The sequence below is a fragment of the Ursus arctos genome, unplaced genomic scaffold (genome assembly GCF_023065955.2).
Source record: "Ursus arctos isolate Adak ecotype North America unplaced genomic scaffold, UrsArc2.0 scaffold_28, whole genome shotgun sequence".
NCBI lineage: Eukaryota > Metazoa > Chordata > Mammalia > Carnivora > Ursidae > Ursus > Ursus arctos.
The window spans coordinates 2,225,932-2,246,405 of NW_026622963.1; the positions used below are offsets into that span (position 1 = coordinate 2,225,932).

Consider the following 20,474-nt stretch of genomic DNA (forward strand, 5'->3'; position numbering starts at 1 on the left):
ATGAGTATTTTAAAAATCATGTGATACTGACACTATGAATTCTTAGTTGAAACACAAACTTGTGAACAGGATACATACAATGAGTAAAAAAAGGGAATGATACAAGGTTTCTGTCTTCTGCAGGGTTAAATGGATTCCTACAACAAATTCAGTGTTCCCATGTGGATCAATCAACGTATTGGCTAAAGTACGCTATTAGCAAAACTGTGGTCATTAGTTTAGTCCCTTATGATCCCAAGTTAGCTTGGCACAGGAACAACTGTTACACAAACGTATGCCACTGTTCACAAGGCAAGCTCAATGGGCATGTATGGATGACCAGTGCAAGTCCAGCACCACAGGGGAGAAACATTCAAAGCACATAACGCTGTAAGAAACATCATTTTTTTTCTTTTTAAAGTAGGCTCCATGCCCAATGTGGGGCTTGAACTCATGACCCTCAGATCAAGAGTCACATGCTCTTCCCCCTGCCATCCAGGCACCCCCAGAAACATCATTTTTATATAAAACAAAATGATAATTCCTACAAAAAACGATTGAAAGAAATTATGTTTTAAAGCACACTCTTCTATTTACCCCACACCTTCCTATTTATTCTATTAAGCACCAATTAAGGCAAACCTACAGATTTGATTAAGATAGTGAAAACCAAGTTCTTGGCACAATGCTGCAATAAAAACAAAACTGTCAAGGAGCTATGACATTATTTCTCAAAACAAACAGATTTTGGAGCTCTATATAGGCAGAGTTCAACTTACAAAAAGGGCAGGGTTCTAAAAGTCCACTTCTAAATAGAGTATGCAAAATTGGGTTGATAGAAATATTCTATGTTTTGGAGTCACGGTCACATGGAAATCTGTATTTGCCAAAACTCATCAAACTGTACGTTTCAGAGGTACATTTACTATTTGTATATCTCAATAAACTTTGTTTTTTAAAAAAACGTCCTAAAAGGTGGTTACAGTACCATTCCACCAAAAAGAAATTTAATAAAATATTTCTAGCAGAACACTGAAGCCCTGTTCCATTTGAACTATAGCTAATCAGCATTTATATGTGTGTTTCTATGGAAAAATGAATGATGAGTTCTAAGTAGATAATGGCATATATCCATTTTTTCCCTACTGCAAAGCATTTCAAGGACGAGGGTGATTTTTTCATTGGGAGATGTGCATAATGGTTTCTCCTCACAATATCTTTTAAACGTAGGTAGGAAAGGAAACACAGAAAGACTAGATAACTTGACTCAAATCACAAGTATAAGAGCTGGGACTCAAGTTGTCCTGATTCCCAGTGCAGTGTTTTTCCTATTATATCTGGCATAGTTAGAATCATTTCTCATTTTTATAAGACATATTTGGTACTTATTTAATAGTTAATAAAGGACACTTTCATGTCCAACTCAGAACTAAGCCAATTTCTGACTACTGAGGGATGAGCTGTACTTTGGCTGTTGTGCCCCCTGCCCTCAAAAATCACTGATTTTTTTCAGTCACATAAGTTTGATCATGATGGACTTCTTTAAATAACCTTGTAAGTATAACCTGTTGAGTAAATACATGACAAAGCTTTGCTTTCTTCCTTTCTTCTATTGTCACGGGCATAAAATCATGAACATTATGTATATATAGTCACAAATTTATAGGAGAGTTTCAGATATAGTAACTTTCCAAGTACAAACAACTTTTCCCCCTTAATCTTTTCAGAGTAAACTGCTGGCCTGATGACCCACCACCCAGAATACTTTAGTGTACTTCGTACAAGCAATGACGTTCTCTTATCTAAGCATAACACAACACGAAAATGTGGACATTAACATGTTACATTACTACTGTCTAATCTTCAAACTACATACGAGTTTTAATGATATTAATAATGTTATGCCCAAAGCATCCAGTTCTGAACTATACATTGCATTTGCTTGTCAAGTCTCCTCAGTTTCCTTCACTTTAACAGTCTCTCAATTTTTCCTTTATTTTCTTAACCCTGACAATTTATAGATTACAGAACAGGTATTTTGTACAATGTCACTTAATTTGAATTTGTATGATAGTTCCTTGAGATTATGCAGGTTATATGCATCTTTGGCAGAAATATCATAGAGCTGATGTTGTATTTTCACTGTGGCCTATTATAGGCATATGATATTGATTTGTTCCACTATTGATGATGTTTACTTCGATGAGTAGATAAAAGTGGGGTCTGCCAGGCATTCTGTTCCACCATAAAGTTACTCTTTCCCATTTTGTAATTAATATGTATTTTGTGCAGAGGTACGCAAACTAAAATCCTGTTTCTCATCAGACTCTTGATTGATATCTGTGTAGACTCATAGTTTCCTATTTTTTTCTAATGGGTTATAGTCTGTTACTAACATTTGATGTTCAAGTTGTCCCAGATGTAGCCAGTGGGAGTCCCTTCAAGCTGGCTTGTCTTTGTGTGTGTGTATCCATGTACACACACGTGCACATGCGTCTGCCTGTGTATGTGTGATGTTGTTTTAAAAAACACATCTCCATTATTCTTGGAGCAATTCCTTGTTTTCTAGCACAGGCTACTTCAGGGCTCATTTTGTACTTTCTTTGCCCTAGACCCAATAATTTCTCCAAAGAGTCCTAATTCCTTTCAGTGGAGAACGGTATTTAGAAGCCAAAATCTGCACAAAATCTGCTGCTCCCAGGTACTCTCCATGTACAGAGCTTGGGAATATATGTTTGTACACACAAAGACACACATACTTACACATACTTATATCTATACTTATATTTCTATATTTGTCTATACATATTGAATACCAATGATATATCCAACTTCCAATTCCATTCTAATACCACAGGGTTCATTCAGGTTTTCTACCTTTCTGTAAGTCCCTTCTCTGACAGTGAGCAACTTCATCGTCCTTAATATATTTATTTATGTGATCCATTCCCCCATATGCTATATTTTCCCGTCTCTATCACCACCCTACCCCACACATGACTTCTTCACCCTAATTTGGCTTCAACAACTACTTCCAGACCAACCCCCTAACCCCACCACGCTGGCATCTTCCTCATCCAGATTAATTTCTGATACCCCATTTGCTGCCCCTACCCAGTCGGGACACTCTCCTTACCTTGCTCAGACTCTGATATTCCATGCTCTTTCTGCATGGATACTCTTCTCATCCTGTTTATTCTGATCCCCTGCAGCTGTCTACCCCCTAGCATAGACACTCTTTTTATCCTCTCGTCCTCTGATCCTCCATGCTAAGTCACCCCTTGCATGGATGCTATCTTCACCTGGCTTGAGCCTGAACACCCAATGCTAGGCTGCTCCTCCTTCTTCACCCCATTCAGGTTTTGACATCCCACTCTAGGCCACCGTTCCCCAAACTCCTCTCTATTCAGTAGGGATACCGACCTTGCTCCATCCCACCTAAAGATATTAGGACTGAAAGGGAAGGGAAAGTTTCACACATGAATTTAAAATAGCAGAATTAATTCACTTAATTTAAGCTATAAACTCACTTCCAAATTATAAAAATACTCAAGTGAAATATTCATTATGCTCTACACCTACTCTCAGCATGTGGCAATCCTCAAAAAGGAGAGGTGAAAATTAAGGATGTTCAAGTTAGAGGTCCACACACCTGGAAAGAACTCCCATAGTCTGTAAGTGGGCAGGCAAGGTTATGAACCTGAGGGCGAAAATAAAACTGATGATTCAGTAAAATCCTGCAAGGTACTCCTAAGAGGTGCTCTATAATATCTAGGAGGCCAAACAGAACTTCATAATAAAGAGTCAATGATGAAATGAAGTCAGATTTTGTTAAAAGCTGATAAAAGTTAAATAGAAACTCTAACTCATAACATTTAAAACAATCCCACAAAGTAAGTTGGGTACCATAGACATACTACTACTTACTTTATCTACACAATCATCAAAAAATGCCAGGCTTGCATCTTTATCACTGACAAAAGAACATTCCTCAATGAAGCGAATGAACATTTGTGTTTTGGTCATCATGTTATAGAATTTTTGATGTGACCGGTCTCGGCTTCTTAAGAAAGCTGTTCAACATAAATTCATAATGTCACAAAACATAGCATCATTCAAAGAGTCATTAAACTTTAAGTCAGAAGAAACTTGATTAACCACATCACCTATACCCCCTCAGCTTACCAGTTTGAAGAAAAAGAAACTAAGACCCCTGAAAGGGGACATGATCTGACAAAGATAGCAACAGGAAAGGAACTTGACCCCAGATTTTTCAAATCCTCACCCAGAAATGTCTCTGTGGTCCCCTCACTACCTTGAAGATTACAAATAAAGTAGTAAATTTGAAAACATTTTAAAAATTGCTTTCTCCTCCCACCGTGTTGCATGCTCTACGTGTCTGGCATACTTCTGTCCATGTATTTGGCTTTCTCAAAGCAGCAGTTATATCTCGTCTAGTATTTATTAATGTCTGTGTCTTACTGAAACAGAGTAAAAGTTTATTTCCTGATTTCATGCTCCACGTTGCTCACTATGGTCAGTTACACTATATTTGGGCCTTCTTTTGGGCCCATAAACTCAAATCATTTCCAACTGTTCTCTCTACTTAAATCCCTCTTCCAATTTTCTTTTGCTGGCTAATTTCTACTCATCTCTGAGATCATGGCTCAGACATAAATTCCTCAGAAGGCTTTTCTGTGATCTGTGTTCATTCATATTATTTTCAAATTGCTTATCTTCTTGACTATAAGTTCAGTGGGAGAAGTAGCCATGTCTCTCTCTCTTTTTTTTTGTGACCATGTATCTTTTGCTTACCACTGTATACCTAGCATTTAGAGGAACTCAATATATGCTTATTAAATGAATTTCTCTTGCAAATATTATATACCACAAAAGAAAAATAAGTATTATGAGACAAATTGCACTCCGGGGCTCTCCAACTTCTTTTGCTTGGGGGCACAAACAGAAAGTAATATTTATAAAGCAGACTGAAGTAAAATGAATGAGGCTGCTCATGCCTGGAGGTGACCATCCCAGGGGCTCCCCTGAGTGTCCAACACTGCCTAGCTGCTCTGAACGCTAAAAATATCAATAGCTCAACACATCTGTGACACAACATTCCTACATGGTTAGGAAGCTCTGTGCTTTTCAAATATTTAGCTAATGGGATTATAACTAATGTGCTCGAGAAATAACTACTTCTGTGGAGACGGATTACCAACAAAGTTGATCTTCACGTACTTCCAAAACAGGTATGTATTTTGATAAACATGAGCTATTAATTAACACAGAAAACAACGGAATCATCATAAGGTTAAACTCAATAATATGAAAACTATAAAACTATACAATCGCTCACCTTGTAGGGCAAAAAGAGAGGATGCATCTGTGGCTGTCTCAGATGGGGCTTGCGTTATTGGTCTTAAGTACGATCTATAACCTTTTAAAATAGAGGCCATGAAACACAGAAACGCCTCTTGGATTTCCAAATCTATCATGTGCAACCTCTTTCCAGAATTAAAATCATAGTCGTTCATTGCTAAGTCCATTAGCCCATCATCTCTTGGTCTCTGCTGCACTGTGAAGAAAATCAGTGTTAGCGTTTTCTCCAAAGTGTTGAAACCAAGGTTCATAATGATATCAATATAAATTAGCTATATATGTAAGTCAAGTCCTTATGTTGTATACTTTAAACTTATACAGTCCTGTATGTCAATTATATCTCAATAAAATTGAAAGAAATAAATGTGTTGTTTTCAAAAGGGCTCAAGCTACCTCAACTCTGTGTTCATACAACTTCATAATACATAAACCCTAGCAAAGCTTACTACATCATTTTTTAGGCTCTGCTGCATATAGTTCAACCAAAGTAAATATAAAATTATTCCTGTTTATCTGACTACTATAAAAAATTCATGTTCTGAAGTAACTATATCAAAATTAAGAAATGAAAATCATAGCAACCGTATCAGCAGGACACAGGGTTAAATGCGTTAGTACTATCTCTGCCCACCCCCTCCCCCGTTAAAAAATGTAAGTGCCTACAGGAAAAACACACGAGAATTAAAATGTGAAAAACAGGTCTTCCTCTTCCTGAACAATTCCATGCTAAAGCCATTAGGTAGTAAAATAATAAATTCACAATAGAGAGGCCTGGTAGACGCCACCTTAATCAAGTGCACAAAGTGAACATCTTCAATTACGGGACAAACTGAAATAGAGCCTGGTCTGGTAAGGATGTTAGAAAAGGAACAGAGTGTCACTTCTGCAATATTCTCGCCAAAGATGTATGACGTGTATTTACCATGAGGACTCAGCAAACATGGACCACATCACGGACCATTCTATGATAGTGAGTATCATCTTCAAAAGTATCAAGAAAAAGAAGGAAAAATCAAGGAACTGTTTAGAGAAAAGGAGACTAAAGAGACTTGAAACGAAATTATAACACCTGATTTGGAAATGGATTATTTTGCTATAAAGAATATTATTATGATAACTGACAAAACTAGAATCTGGTCTGTGGATAAAGGTGGCAGTAACACTGAAGGTTAATTTCCTGATTTTCATGGTTATACTGTAGTAATGCAGGAGAATATATTTTTTGGTAGGAAATATATTCCATTTGGAGGTGATGGGGCATCTATTCTCAAAGGTCAGGGAAAACGTTTGTGACTGTTTCAAAATTTAACAACTTTTAAAAATATGAGGAACAATAAATCACCTTAGAGAGTTTTTTTCCTAGAGTTCTTATTGTCTAAAAAAATGTTGTTAACGGTAATCTGCATTGATACAGAAGGCCTGGATTTTAATCCCAACTTCATCCTTGTTAACTGTATGATCTCTGACAGGCTATTCTACCTCCCTCAACTTATGTATGTGGAAGTGTTCTGAAGCTGTAAAGTATTACACAATCCTTAACCATCAGTACTGTTTAAAAGTTTATAGTTTTAAGATTCTACCCTTCAGTTGACTTGGATGGGCTATTTTATTGATTTTAATAATATTTAAAATATTGCTACAAAAGCTGCTGGACTTCTCAGCCATTTAAAAGAAGTACGTGCCTTGTTAGACAGCAAGGCATTAACGTAGCTAGCTTAAATAAGATTCTACACATAATTTATTTGTTCCATAAGATAAAATGCTGTTCTATTTGATGTCACTCTTTTCATATCCCAGTCCTTACGAGCTGCTTCTAAATTATCTGCTTCTTGTAAGGTTTACTTTGGAAACACTGCCTTCTTCCATGCCTATTTCCAACTATCCAGGCACTTTGAACTCTCAAGGATATAGGCCCCTTCCTATGTTTACATTTCACCTAATAAATAAATGAGAACCTCAAATATTGCTGTACCATTACTGACCATTTTTTCACACAATAATTTAATGAGTATTAAATTATGGACCCTGAATGGGCTGTTGTTACAAAATACCAAGAGAATTAGATAAACGATAAATATATAAATGAGAACCTCAAATATTGCTACACCATCACTGACCATTTTTCATACAGTAAGTATTAATTTATGGGCCCTGAATGAGCCATTGTTATAAAATACCAAGAGGATTAAATAAACGAAGGCTCAATTCTTATCAGTATCTCTGGATCACTGACAAGGTATTCTGATGTAAGCTTTTTACTGAAATATTCCATATCCTAATCAATTTTCATTTTGATTAATTTCCTAATGCATTTGGCAAGCTTCTATTTTCAAATTCTTTGAGGTAAGCATAGCATTAAGATCCATGGAAGGTGAAAAGCATATGACCCAGCTCTCACCCCACTAAAATCATCAGCATTTTCTAATTTAAACCATCTGTCTTAAATTTTCAAAACTAAACTTTTATGTATGAAGAAAATATACAAGAGGAAACCCTTATTTTTTCCCTGATATTTCAATAATGGTAAAATTAAAGAAAACAATCACCTTAACCTCTTTTTGAATTTTATTATTCTAAAATGGTTCTATGAAAATACAGTAGATATAAAATGTAAATTTTATAAATTTCCTATTCGGCTTCTAACAAATTTTGCTTTAATGTTCATTTGCCCTTAAGATTATAAAAACATTTCCCTCAGATAAAATAAACAGTATCCTTTTACAAGTAAGGCAAAGTAATTGGAGTCCTTTTTCAGATTAAATTACTTCCTTTAATTAAGTTATATACTTACATTTTGCCAACTGCTGGTGCAAATTATTCAGTGTGTTCATCAGATTTTTACACGGTTTCTTTGGAAGTATCTTCCAGGCTACATTTTTCTTGTCACCAGTTCTGAGAGTAAATGACAACAATAATATATTTGTTAGACGGAATTTTTTTTGCTATATATAAAAAAGGGAAAAGAGAAAATACATTGAACAAAAAAGAAAACACGAAATATTCTAATTAGTAGGAGAAAAATACTATAGGGTAAGTTGGGATGCAGAATATTTAAAAATTAATTCACATGAGGGAAGAACCTTGTATTAAATATAGCTCAAAAATTTATAATTATGTTGGTACTGAGTAAATTCCACTTGCTTTGGAATCATGCTAATCACTACAAACTTAATATGGTGGTCATTACTCAAAACCCCATTTAAGAGACTTTTGATACCTAAATATTGGTGAAATCCTACCAACTGGAGGTTTCTTTCTTATAGACTCTAAGAAAGTTGAAAACTTGAACTCATATAGAAAAAATGAGCTGATGATCCAGAAAGCTTATCAAAATTCTTGGGTATATTTAAACATTGAGTTTCTTAGTTTCCTACAAGTAAAAGTAAAATTTGTTTTTCTTTCTTTCAGAAAAGAACTAATATATAGTATTAAATTATTTGGATAAAGGATAATATTCCAAAATACTTTTGTAACTATAAAAGAGGATATCTGCTTGAAAGTGGTGGCTTTGTTTCTAAGACAAACTCCTATACTCTCCTTTATTACAATTATTGTAACATGGCCGTTCTTCATACTATCCATGAGGTAAGAAAAGAGCACAGTGATAAGACATCATAAAGCTTTTGGACTTAACTATAGCTTTGTTGATTCCATTCTTTATTTATTAAATCTTTTTTTGCACCTTGTATTTTAAAAGCCATGAATACTTTTTTTTTTAAAGAAAACTTGAAAAATGGAGAGAAAAAGAAGAAAAGTAAATCACTCATGCTCTAAAGACAATAATAAAGTCCAGGTGTGTGGTGGAAGTTGGATTTTTTTTTTTTATGTTCCCTGTACTTCCCACAGAACAAAAAGGGCAAAATTATCACCTTGGAAACTAAACAAAGGAAAAAGAATGGATGGGAAAACTTATGCTGACAAAGAACCACTATCTTGGAATCTACCCTATCTTTCCACAAATGAGGATTAAAAATACAGAGAGGACAGGGTCAACTGCAGACGTCCAACTGCGAAGGTTGTATTTCATTTATAATATGACCAGGGGTATGGAATCCTGCATTATAGTGAGAAGACAATGCAGAACACTTTTTAAATTATTTTTTCTCGGTAAAACTTTGCAACACAGCACTCCCACTGTACCTTATCATTCACTGTGTGCATGCCTGCTCGTAAAACTGGATTATGAGCAACAGGAGAAAGGAGGGTACTTGGTTTGCCTTTTTATTCCCAGTACCTAGCAAAAAAGGGAGTTCAAGATATGTCTGCAGCATAAACGAACAGAATCTTGGTATCCGTGCATTACAGCTAATTTCTGTAATTTATTCACATAACTTCCTCCTCTTGTCCTTGATGTCTTCACTCTAAAACTTGGCTGGGTAGAAGAGTCTCATTTAGTACCTGAGTTTGAATCTACGATAGCCTTCTGCATTTTTATTCATGGTGTTTTCCATTTACAAGATTACTATTACATAAATAGCCAGTAATTAGTGGCAGAGGTATTGGTTTTGGAGTCGGACAGTGATGGTTTCAAAATCCAGCTGGCAGGAGATGCTATCTATGTGCCTTCTGCTAAATTAATTATAAATCTAAGCTTTGGTTTCCTTACCTGTCAGGGGGGGTTAATAAAAACTCACAAAATACAAAGAATAAGATGAGATAACATAGGCTATGCATACAGCTTTATGCCTAGTACATACCAGATATTAATTTCCCTTTCTTCAAAAATTTATTGACATGCATAACATATTCTGTATTCTATGTATCTAAGAGAGGGAAAAAGAAACCAAAATTGCATATTCAGGACTTGTTTTTCTTTCAAATTTCAGATTGAGGTTCCAGAAATTCGGATGAAGGAAAGTAGAAAGCTGTTAATTCACTAGTTTAGTCCTTCTATAGGCAATAATAACAAGAAGGAAGGCTACTGATGAGCGCAAACGACTTTTCTTTGACTCTTTAACTCATTAGTGATCAAAACAAAAACATAAACTTTTAAAAATTCTTTTAACAAACTGGAAAGTATAAAAAGAGGGTAAACGTAATTTATTACCATAATAAACACAGTATATACTAATTCACCACCCTTAATTTCAATTTAAAAACATTGTGTCATATAACAACTGGCAAAGAAAAGAGCTATTACTTTAATTGTTAAAGAATGAAATATTCCTGGTAATGAATGACATGTTCCCGGTAAAGAATCTTTGATTCCGTAAACCCCATATATAAAATGGCTTTTATGCCCAAAGTATAGCTCATATTTTCTTGGTTAGGCGTTGTCTGAAAACAAGCTTTTTGACAGTGTAAATGCTTTATAATAGAAAAGTATACTTTTGCTATATTATTTATCATTTTATATTTTTTATATTATATATTAATTTTTCTATAATAGAAAATTTTTTCTAATGGTTTAGGCACTTGAGGTTTCTTTCAACATACAACAAGATTAGAATTAATGTAAGATTATAGAATTAAATCAAAAGGCTTTAATATGAAATACGCTTATTAAAAATGGAGAAAAACCTATTGCACATACACATATTTAAGTTGTAAAAGGTGTACCAGCTTTTGTGCTTTACTGATAGACTAACTCATAGTTATTTTAAGTATGTCTTGTGAATGCAATGTGGTCATTGCATCAATTTCCTCTTCCCTGAATAGCTTAAGTATGATTAAATTGAAAATAAAGGGTACAAGAGAACAACTGAATTATAAAAAAGCTATAAAAATATAGCTCCAATAGCTACAACTTAAATATTATTCTAATAAAAAGAGAGGGAAACTTAGAAAGTCCTAATATTCCTAAAGTATAAAGGTGATAAAATCATGTATAATTTATAAGTTATTTAAAAATTTTAAAGCATTATATAAATTTTTCTTGAAGTATTAGCATTCTAATAGTATTACACAAGACTAGAAATAGAATTGAAATACCAAGGTACAACATTCCAATTCAATTGTGATTTCACCCATACTCATCTGGAAAATGGAAAATAAATTTTTCTATTTCTAATCTCAATTTCCCTTCTGCTAAATTTCTAAGTATAAGATTATAATAATGTTTCTTAAATATTTAAAGATCTGAGGATTAAATGTGTATATAGTATATTATAGTATAACCTCTCTAATACCCTAAATCTATCCCATTGAGCAGTACAAGTTGGGGTGTCTGGGAGGCTCAGTTCGTTAAGCATCTGACTCTTGATTTCGGTTCAGGTCATGATCTCACGGTGGTGAAACTGAGCACCATGTTGGGCTCTGCGCTCAGCATGGAGTCTGCTTGAGATTCTCTCCCTCTCTTTCTGCCCCTCCCCCAGCTCTCACACTCTTGTTCTCTCTCTGTCTCTAATAAATAAAATCTTAAAAAAAAAAATAGTACAAGTTGATTCATAGATGGTAATAATCCCAAATACAAAAACAATACATCTCAAAAGAATTCTAATTAGCATTCATAAAATGTACAATTACATACATACACTATGAAGTTGTAAATTATTGGGTACAGAATCACTAAAATGTACTTACTGAGAAATAGTGTTGGTATCTAGGTCAACACAACTAACATCTGGTGGAGGGTCATAGAGATCAAAATATCTTGAATCAATTCCTACTATGAATGGACATGGTGCACTCAAGACATCTGCTAAAGCCAGTGGGCAGAGAGGAACATACGGGCATGGCCAGTGGAAAGGGAAAATCATCTTGGATAAATAAAAATAGGAAAATATTCAGCTGTTTGACACTGAAGCATAATTTATCAGCACACACAAAAAACTGTCTTTTAAATATTCATACCTAAAGTCTAACATTTGATAACAAACTAAATAATTACGACTAATATTAATGGTCAGAAAATTAACATTTTTTTCACAACATGAAAATTCATCACTCTGAATTTTAGCTAAGTCTTAAAGTAGCTTTAAATTAAATGAATAAATTACGTTTAAAATGAAATTGATTGACAATAAGAACTCTGATACTCACAGACACTAATGCTTCTGTCACACTAGTAAGCACGGAAGGCCGTAAGGAATGGATGAGAATCTTATGTTCTGTAACTGCAAACACCAGTAGTGTCACAGCGTTTTCAGGGCCTAAATTTTGAAGTAGTGTTGAAAACTTGCCACCACTGTCAACCCAAAGAAATATATACAATTAAAAAAAAAAAATCCAAACACCTTATTATCCAAAATAATGAGAAAAGGTCATGACTGGGGTAGGATTATATTATTTATTCAACTTTAAATGTGATTGCTGCCCTTATGCATGGAAAACACCCATCGGAAACATATTATGAAAACAATGAAGTTTTCAAAGGTTTCAAAATTATTTGATTTTTCTGCATTGTATTCAATATGGAAAATGAAAAGTTGTTTTTCTTTTCAGAAAAAGATCTGCTAGGTAGATGTCTAAATAAAGAATTCAATCTATAAGATGGATGCTTTGGGTGAAAGCAAATTTGTTTAATGGAAGTTTTTTATTGGCTCATCTTTCATGGTAATTATCAGAAAAAATACATGACTTACAGGTCTACTTCCTTTAAGGTAAATATACATATTAAAATTTCGATTTACAGCTTGATTATCTTTAGTAATGTAATGATAATAGTAATATGAAATCGAGAGCTACCAAGTCAAGTGATAGTATGTACATACAAAGCAAATTAATAACCCAAGCTGAGACATTCTGTGTGGTAACAAAATGCTGAACTGACAAAATAAGTAATTCAGTAAGCCAATCAGTATGTTGTCTTTATAATGCTAAATAACTGGCTTCACTGAATTAACTTTTTTAAATAAAGTAAAACTAATAATAAGTCTCTTGGAGAAATGAAAACATGTCCACAAAAAACTTGTGCATGTTCATAGCAGCATTATTTATTGTAGCCAAAAAGCAGAAACAAGACAAATGTCCATCAACTGATAAATGAATAAATAAAATGTGGTCTATCCATATAATGGAATATTTGTTGTAAACAGAAAGGAATAAAGTAATGATGATACAACATGGATGAACTTTGGACACATTATTATAAGTAAAGAAGACAAACCCAAAAGGTCACATATTATATAATTCCATTTATATGAAATATCCAGAACAGGCAAACTGGGCAAATCTGTAGAGACAGAAAGTAGATTCTTGGTTGCCTTGGGCCGGGGAGGGGGCGGGGGGGAGAGAGAGAGAGAGAGAAAAAGGGAGAGAGAGAGTGTGTGTATTTGTGTGCGAAGAAATGGGAGACATGCGGGGGTAACTGCTAAAAGGCACATGGTTTCTCTTTTAGAGTGATGTAAATGGTCTAAAATTGATTATAATGATCTCTCTATATTTCTATATTCACAGAGTGAATATAACCACTGAATTGTACAATTTAACTGGGTGAATTGTATGATATGTGAATTATATCAATAAAGCTGTTACCCAAAAAAAAGCCTCTTGGGTAATTTAGGATCATTTCATACATAGTCTCAGTCAGTATTTCTAGTTTATTTTCAGCTCAAACAAAGGTTAAGAAAACACTGGTCACTCTGGACCAAGACCTAGTGATGAAATAATCTGCAATTCTTACAAAATTAATGTCAAAGATGGCAGCTGGTCTCCCTTAGGTATGTGCTACAAAATAACTTAATTATATTGTAACTATTTCTCTGCTAGAAAATTACATAGCTAATTACATTTCAAGAAGTGATACTTTAGAAAAAACATATTTCATAATTTCTCTTAACTTCTAAGTGATGAAATACCTTGTTTTATTCTGTGGTTAGTATTTAGGAGTATCTTTATTTGTGGGTTAAATTTAAAATTAATTGCATTTCAATGCTCTTCAGAGGGTATTTAAAGCTAAAAATAATTGTTTCCATACTCAAACTCTACATACATATATACCTATTTATGTTATAGTAAGTACTTGATGATAATAAATGGATACACAAAATACCGAACTATTGTAAAGGTTTTTCTTTTTTCCTTTAAGTAAAAGGAATTTAGATAAGAAACAGTTAAATGAGAAGTATTTCCATCAATATTTGAAATTTTACCAAAAGAGAAAATATTTGAATGTCGTTTTATCTCACACTAGATTTGGAAAACAGGTAAAAGTGAAGTTTTACTTGCCTCAGTGGAAGAGGTGAAGAAACAGGTTGACTGAGAATCAGATTATCATGCGGTGATAACTGGAAGAAAATTTATAATAAAGTGCTTGAAATATAAAGATGAACTTTAAAACACCACTTTCTGGTAAAAAAAAAAAAATATATATATATATATGGGCTAATGCCGATGTCCATGAAGTTTCAGTGTATACATTAACCAGTATAGGAACTGTTTATATCACTTATTAAGATCCTGAAAAGCATGACCTAACCACTGACCTCTTCTAACTACTAACTTTTCCCACTCTGAATTCTCTTTTCCCCTGATGCCACTTTAATAAAATGTTCTTGGAAGACTAAATTATTCATTTAACACGACAAAATCCAGGTTAGCAAACCTATGGCTTCCAGGGCAAATCCACAGGCCACCTGTTTTTATAAAGTTTTATTAGAACACTAGCCATGCTCATTCGTTTAGGTATGATCTATAGCTGTTTTTGCACAATAAGAGCTGAGTAGTTTTCACAGATATAGCATGGCCTATAAAGACTAAAATTTTTACTGTTTGGTCCTCAACAGAAAAAAATTGCCAACTTCTGTCATGAAACAAATCTTTTTTTTTTTTTAAGATTTTATTTATTTATTTGACAGAGATAGAGACAGCCAGCGAGAGAGAGAACACAAGCAGGGGGAGTGGGAGAGGAAGAAGCAGGCTCATAGCGGAGGAGCCTGACGTGGGGCTCGATCCCAGAACGCCGGGATCACGCCCTGAGCCGAAGGCAGACGCTTAACTGCTGTGCTACCCAGGCGCCCCATGAAACAAATCTTTTATGTGTATTCAAACTGAATCTGCCATATATATATATATATATATACACACACACACACATACATACATACTGGCACTAAATACCAGGAAGACATGTGGATATACAGACTGATTATATATAAAGATTATAAAAATGATATTTTTTTCTAGACATTTTATCCATATATACCATATATACCATATACCAATATAATAGTGTAATTGTTTTATCTACATATTTAAATGTATGCATATGTATGCATATTTCCACAAATCCGTAAATACTTATTTGCCAAATACTTCTAATTTTGAATGATACCCCACACCCATTAAGGGTTGTGATAAATACAGTAAGGCACATATAGTAATAACACATAAAAACATTTTCTTTATATAAATCGCTTTGTAAATGGTGATTAAGTAAGCAGACATCTTACAGATCAAGACCACAAACAAAAAAGAAATGTAAACAAAAGAGAAAAGATACAGTCAACTGGGACAAGACATAGGGAAAATAATTTTTGTTCATTTTGAACTTTCCCATCACAAAGATATGAACCTTCCTTCATGCATAATATATGAAAAAACACACAACTTTTCCTTATATCTATTATAATATATTTAACTTCGGGAATAAATGCCAAAGGCACAGACAAACTTTCAAATACTTAGAACAAATTTAGGGGAAAGAAGTCCTTTTTTGTATGTTCAAAATGTCGACTATCAACTACTTTAACTCTTCAACCTTTTACCTAAGGGGAAACATTAGATGTGTGCCTGGGAGGCAGTTAATAAAACACTAACGGCCCAAACTCCAACATGAACTACTATCTGATTCTTTTGATCACATTTGTTCTTTCCTCCATTTAAAATTATTCTTATGGTACATTTTGACAAAGCCAATAATGATTTAATAGGGCACTTATATCAAGAAAATCTTACCTGAACTAAAATCCGTGGTCTCTGAGGAGATGGAAAAGGAACTTTATGCATAAAATGAGAAATATGCCTTAAAAACAAACAGACAAGAACCCAATTGATTCCAAAGTGAATACCATATACTATAAAGGTCAACATGTCACCACAAGTCCGAGTTGAGTCAAATGCTCTGTGTACTTATAATTTCGAAATCCCTGCTACTACAAAAACCAGTGAACAAACAATACCAGAAATCATTTGTCACATTAAAGTTGCTTCTACCTAAATCCAATAGCTTTTCATATTAACTGTTCCTCACATGCAACAATGTTTATGTTATCAATGTCTCAAAAACCATTTTAACTTTTACCTCTCCCTAAGGAGATAATACCTAACATGGTATATGGACAGTACCAAAGAACCTAATTCTTGTTTTGTTTTCCTCACAGAATGTCATTTTTCCTTGAAAGAACAATTGACAAATTAAGGTTATCCAATGTTAGGTACCCAGCAAATATTTTCTATATAAAAATGAATAAGGCGAGCCTACTGCTTCAAGAAAAATAATTCCTATGGGCATCTGGCTGGCTCAGTTGGTGGGGAGTGTGACTCCTGATCTCGAGTTTGTGAGTTCGAGCCCCACGTTGGGTGTAGAGATTACTTAAAAATAAAATCTTTAAAGAGAAAAGAAAAAGAACTCCTAGTATTATTTCAATTTTAATTCAATAAACAAATTAAATTTTAAGTGAACATTAGAATTTTGTCACCATGTACTTGATAACTTCTCAATACTCAAAATTTTTCTGAAGAAATAGGTGGTGATATTAACAAATGTAATTTTTTTACATTGATAATAAAATTTATTTACGTTAACTCCATGAACAAGTATTTTCCAAATGACCAATGTATGATGCTACAAAAATCATGTGTGTGTAAAAGTTCCACCTCGAGTGAGGAAAACCAACAGGTTTTTATGTAACAGAAAAAGTTCATTGCTAAAGTTTGAGATAGCACACTGTGAACAACCTTTAATAAATTTTACTTTTCAAGTTTTGGTGCAGAATCAAATAAAAATCCACACAATAATCTGAAAAGGCTATTCAAATGCTCTCCCTCTTCTACCTACATACTTATGAGAAGCCAGGTTTTTTTCATATACTTTCACCCAAACAACATATTGCAATAGATTGAATGCAGAAGTGTGTATGAGAACCTAGATGTGTTCAGTTAGGCCAGATATTAGAGATTTGCAAAAATGTCACACAACGTCACTCTTCTAATTTTTTTTGAAAAGGTATTTTTCTAAAAAAGATACTTGTTAACGTGTAATTATTTTAATATTTTATTAAATATTATCTCCCTTTTAATTTCTATTGTAGTAAATACTGGCAGATATAACACATAAAGAAAAGCTCTTTGGGGGTCTCCATTTTTTAAGAGTATCAAAGGGTTCTGAGACCAAAAAATTTGCTAACTGCTAACTGCTAAAAAATTTGATACTGAGATGAGAGTAAAAAAAAAATACAAGAAAAAATTAGAGTAATATTGTACACTGAATGTTTTTATGATAATCCCATCACTTCCCAAATGTCACTGGGGTCAGAGAATTCTGCTGAAGAATACAAAAGAGTTTAAGTAACAGATGGTATAAAATAACCAACAGTCAAATAAACAATGAAGATATTTAGATCTCATTTGCAACAAATTTTACTGCATAAACGTTATTCAGTTTTAGTGGTTTTAAAGTAAATCATGAAATTTTAAAAAGAATAAAGAATGTGTTCATCTAATTTTTCTTTAAATTCATGATATCTAAAAATAGCAGGGAATATTTTTAAAAGTTCATAATAAACCGAAATTATTTGAAAAATAAGAATTATAAAACTAATAAAAAGATGCCAGTTGGGATCTTCAAACTTCACAAGAGCATGAAAAATGAAACATTCCATTTCATTTTGTTAAGAGATAAAATCATTTAAAATAACATGACTGTGGGGCACCTGGCTGACTCAGTCAGAAGAACACATAACTCTTAATCTCGGGATCATGAGTTTGAGCCCCATGTTGGGTACAGAGATCACTAAATACATAAACTTAAAAATAAAAATAAAATAAAGTAACATGACTGTAAAAGTGTAATAAATACTGATTGAAATAACCGAACTTTTTTTTCAAATAACTCTTGAAAAACCTAGTTTCCATATAAAATTTACTGAATTACCATTACAAACATACCACCCATAATGGAAAGATCTACCAAGTTTTGAGTGAAGAAGGCTTCTCTAACTTACTTCTCAATTGGAAGGACATGAGGTCCAGAGATAGAATAACGATACAAAAAAGTCAAAAACTTCCTGAATGCATCAAAAAAAGGCCAATGAGAAAGAAGACAGATGCATTTATTAGTGTGAATTGTTTTGGAATTATCAGATTTCCCATCTGCTGATGAAGCTAAACCCAAAAGAAGTCTCTGTTTTTCTGTGAGATTCTCTTCAGAGTATGGTTCATAAAACTGAATAGCAGCACCATAGACCTGGAAAACAAGTAATATATTTAATAAATATACCTTATATCATTTATTCAAATCACATCATTAAATATGTAATGGATGAGCCATTATGAGCTAGACCATTATGAGCCATTTATATGCCCATGAGCCAGGCAAGGTGCAGGTACCAGGAACACAGCAGTGAGCAAACATCACTGTTGCTTTCTTGAAGTACATTAACACACACACACACACACACACACACACACACACACAAAACTACACAGTGCTACTCTCACAACTCATTATTGAAAAAAAGGTGTTTTAATTAAATTGTGTTCGTTTTCTGAAGAGTCAAAGCAACTGTATCAATATTCTGTACAAGAAAATAACTGAAAATAATTATTTAGTAGACAGTGGGACAGAATTTTAGATAAGGAAATACATATTTCAGCTTCAGGCAATTCACTGAATTTCTCTAGAACTCAATTTCCCAATCTATAAAATGAGGATGTTAGATTAGATGATTTCCAAGGTCCTTTCCAACTATAATGGTCTATAATTCCAAATAGCTTTGCATATTTAATAATGTCTTTTAGATTACTCTCAGAGCTTCCGTATCACAGAAAGTGAAGCAGTAAAGGATCACCATTTGATGATGAAAAAATCTTTCACCATATTCACAAAAAAGCACTGGGGTATATGGGACAGAATGAAAATTCTCTTTTCCTTTATCTCTGTATATAGTTATTTTAATCAAGTGGAAGAAGTATGTGTAATAGACTCAATTTAACCAGTTATTTCCAGTGTTGCTTACATTATATAAAACTTAAGACTTGATAATATATAAAAAAATTTGTTGATACTCGTTAAAACACATAGTACCTTTTCAGCTGAGGCTCCAGTTAACACAAATGTAGAAAATACAGGGAGAGGATATTTGCTATTTGGTGGCCAACATTCAATAGTTGCACCCATTGGTAAACAAAATAGGGGAACAGATTCTGGGAGTGAGAAAGATTCATAATCTTCTTGAGGATATCTACAAATTAGACCTATAAAAACAATAATAAATATTAGGTCATCAGCTCTTGAATTTAGGCGCTCATAATATGAATGATGCTAAAATGCTTTATTATTTAACATATTTGGGAACATTAAATGTTCATCAAATAACTGAATGCTTCAGTAGGATACATCTAGGTTTTAATCCTCGAACATTATAACTATTCATAATAACTGATTAATATTTGTCAAGCTTCATCCATGAAGGCTAAGTAAGACAAACAAGAAAAGATTATTCTGAAGAAACATACACAAATATGAACACAATCCTAAAACTTCAGTTTGTGGTCACACTACCGTGAAGCATATGAATATACTAGTTTTTTGGAATATTTAACATGGTTACCTCAGCTCCTTTTAAAATAAATCTTCCATTAAGTACCCAATAAATGTAAAAATAAAACAGAAAAAAAGAAAAAAGATATGGGTTGTGGTCCCAGTCCTGACACTAACACATCGTAAGATGGGGGTTTTTTCCTTAAATTTTACTGACCCTCATAATACATATCTATGTTAAGTATTCCATGAAAAATTATACTTACCAGCTTTGTAGGATATAGTGTTAGTCTTTGCCACTGATTTTTTGTAACATAAATACACCGCAGATCCCCACTGAATCAAAAAAAAAAAAAAAGGGAAATATAATTTCATTTTAAAAGGTAGTAACTTAATAAAATGGAATCTCTTAGATATCTCCAGTATATATTATCTAAGATGTAGTAACAGATTTCTGTGAGCTATTTTTAGT

The 20,474-nt window shown here is 33.4% G+C and overlaps 1 protein-coding gene across 18 annotated transcripts in view; it reads right to left on the reverse strand.

Annotated features, from left to right (window-relative positions):
* DENND4A (DENN domain containing 4A) overlaps positions 1-20,474 on the reverse strand; it is a 134,017-nt gene that overhangs the window by 44,712 nt on the left and 68,831 nt on the right. For 10 of the 18 annotated variants that reach the window (XM_057303836.1, XM_057303833.1, XM_057303831.1 and 7 more), the window contains 11 exons: positions 20,269-20,338; positions 19,547-19,716; positions 18,465-18,706; positions 16,198-16,264; positions 14,470-14,528; positions 12,343-12,487; positions 11,884-12,059; positions 8,153-8,253; positions 5,339-5,557; positions 3,907-4,052; positions 3,632-3,679 (listed from right to left, as the gene is read on the reverse strand). In XM_057303836.1, the coding sequence (XP_057159819.1) occupies positions 3,632-3,679; positions 3,907-4,052; positions 5,339-5,557; positions 8,153-8,253; positions 11,884-12,059; positions 12,343-12,487; positions 14,470-14,528; positions 16,198-16,264; positions 18,465-18,706; positions 19,547-19,716; positions 20,269-20,338 (1,443 nt within the window). The remainder of the gene's footprint in view (positions 1-3,631; positions 3,680-3,906; positions 4,053-5,338; positions 5,558-8,152; positions 8,254-11,883; positions 12,060-12,342; positions 12,488-14,469; positions 14,529-16,197; positions 16,265-18,464; positions 18,707-19,546; positions 19,717-20,268; positions 20,339-20,474) is intronic. The other 8 variants (XM_057303834.1, XM_044392009.3, XM_044392008.3 and 5 more) reach the window with 1 other exon arrangement.